Source organism: Nestor notabilis, unplaced genomic scaffold (genome assembly GCF_000696875.1).
Source record: "Nestor notabilis isolate BGI_N333 unplaced genomic scaffold, ASM69687v1 scaffold23707, whole genome shotgun sequence".
Classification (NCBI taxonomy): domain Eukaryota; kingdom Metazoa; phylum Chordata; class Aves; order Psittaciformes; family Psittacidae; genus Nestor; species Nestor notabilis.
The window spans coordinates 1-1,513 of NW_009936348.1; the positions used below are offsets into that span (position 1 = coordinate 1).

The 1,513-nt window shown below is 61.0% G+C and overlaps 1 protein-coding gene across 1 annotated transcript in view; it reads left to right on the forward strand.

The window, feature by feature from the left end:
- Nucleotides 1–57: 57 nt before the first annotated feature.
- Nucleotides 58–1,513, forward strand: part of LOC104408647 (dynein heavy chain 17, axonemal-like) — a gene marked incomplete at its 3' end in the record, with an annotated part of 15,024 nt that continues 13,568 nt past the window's right edge. Inside the window, 3 exon segments of the mRNA XM_010018305.1 lie at nt 58–393; nt 858–1,051; nt 1,280–1,505. Of these exon segments, the coding sequence (XP_010016607.1) occupies nt 58–393; nt 858–1,051; nt 1,280–1,505 (756 nt within the window).

Below are 1,513 nucleotides of genomic sequence, written 5' to 3' on the forward strand. Positions count from 1 at the left end.
AGCGTGGTGCTGAGGGGGCTTTGCCCGGGTCCCCCCAGGCACTGTGGTGCTGGCAGGATGGCAGATGCACGGCACAACTTCCTGGAGAGCTTTGCCACGCTACTGTTGAGCATCCGGCCCGACAAGTGGAACAAGTTCATGGGCAATGATGAGACCGTGGCTGTGCTGGATGAGTTCTTCAGGCAGCAGGACGTGCTGGAGCTGGTGCTGGGGCTGAACCTGGCTGGGCAGCTCCAGGCCACCCCCTGCTTCCCCCCGGCCCTCAGGGGCAAAGGTATCTACTTCGTGAAGGATAGTAAGGAGAATATCACCCAGGAGAACTACCGGAGTGGTCTGCTGGTGGGGGACATCGGCCCCTCGCCCCTGGAGCACTTCATCACTGTGGTGGAGGAGGTGGGTTCCCCACACGGGCTGGTGCTTGAGGTGGGCTCAAAAAGACACTAAATTACATTAATAGAAGAAAAGCTGCCGCAGGTGCCAGCCTCCCAGTATCTGGAGGTGTGATGGTCACAAGCCTGGGTCTCTCCTGCTCCCCAGACCCATCGCTTCCTCCCTGTGCATTTAAAAACCCAGGAAAATTCCACCTTCCCCATCCCCTCTGCAGTCCCACTCAAAGGACTGCCCACAGCACCCAAAGGCTGAACTTGGGGAACCCCACATTCCTCCTCTGTGCGGGGAGTTTTGCTGGTGCACTTGCTGCTCCCAGAGGAGCTGGAAATCGTGACAAGAAATGCATAAGACAAACCCTCCACACCGGCCAACCCCTCCACACTCGTGTGGGCAGCAGGAGGGGATGCACCAGCGTGGCTGCACACTGCCCTCTGCAATGGGAGACCTGATCTAGCCCCATCCCCCAGATTGTGTCCCCCCTGCTCCTGAGTGAGGAGAACATGGAGGGCTGGCCCAGGGTGCTGGTGGAGGACATCACGCGGCAAGTCCACCGGCTGAAGAACGAGACCTTTGTGATGGGTGGGAAGATCCAGGGGAAGCCGCTGCTCCCACTGCCCAAGCACCTGGATGTTCAGGATGGCTCCAGCACCGTCCTGGACTGGTGGGTGCTGCTGGTGCCAGCAAAGCCTGGCAGGGGCCCAGGGCAGCATGAGTGCCTCTGGGAGGGAGGGAAGCTGGGGCAGTGTCTTGGTCCCTGAGCCATTCCTGGGCACAGCATCCCCAGCAGCAGAGCTCAGGGATGCTCAGGCCAGGCTGCTGGGCTGGCAGAGGCACACGGGGATGGTTCAGGGCTGGTCCTGGTGTGGGAGCGTGACCCATCCCCTTTCAGCCTGGCGGGGTCCATGGATGTTTCGGTGCTGCACGCCATCGAGACCATCGTCATCGAGTGGTCCCAGCAGATCAGAGACATCTTGAACAAGGACTCTGCAGAGCCACTGCTGGAGGGGCTGCACCCCTTGCCCAGGGCCGAGTTCAATTTCTGGCACGCCAGGACAGTGAACCTGCAGTGCATCAACGACCAGGTACTGCCCGGGCAGGCGGCAGCCGCATCCCCGGTGCTGAG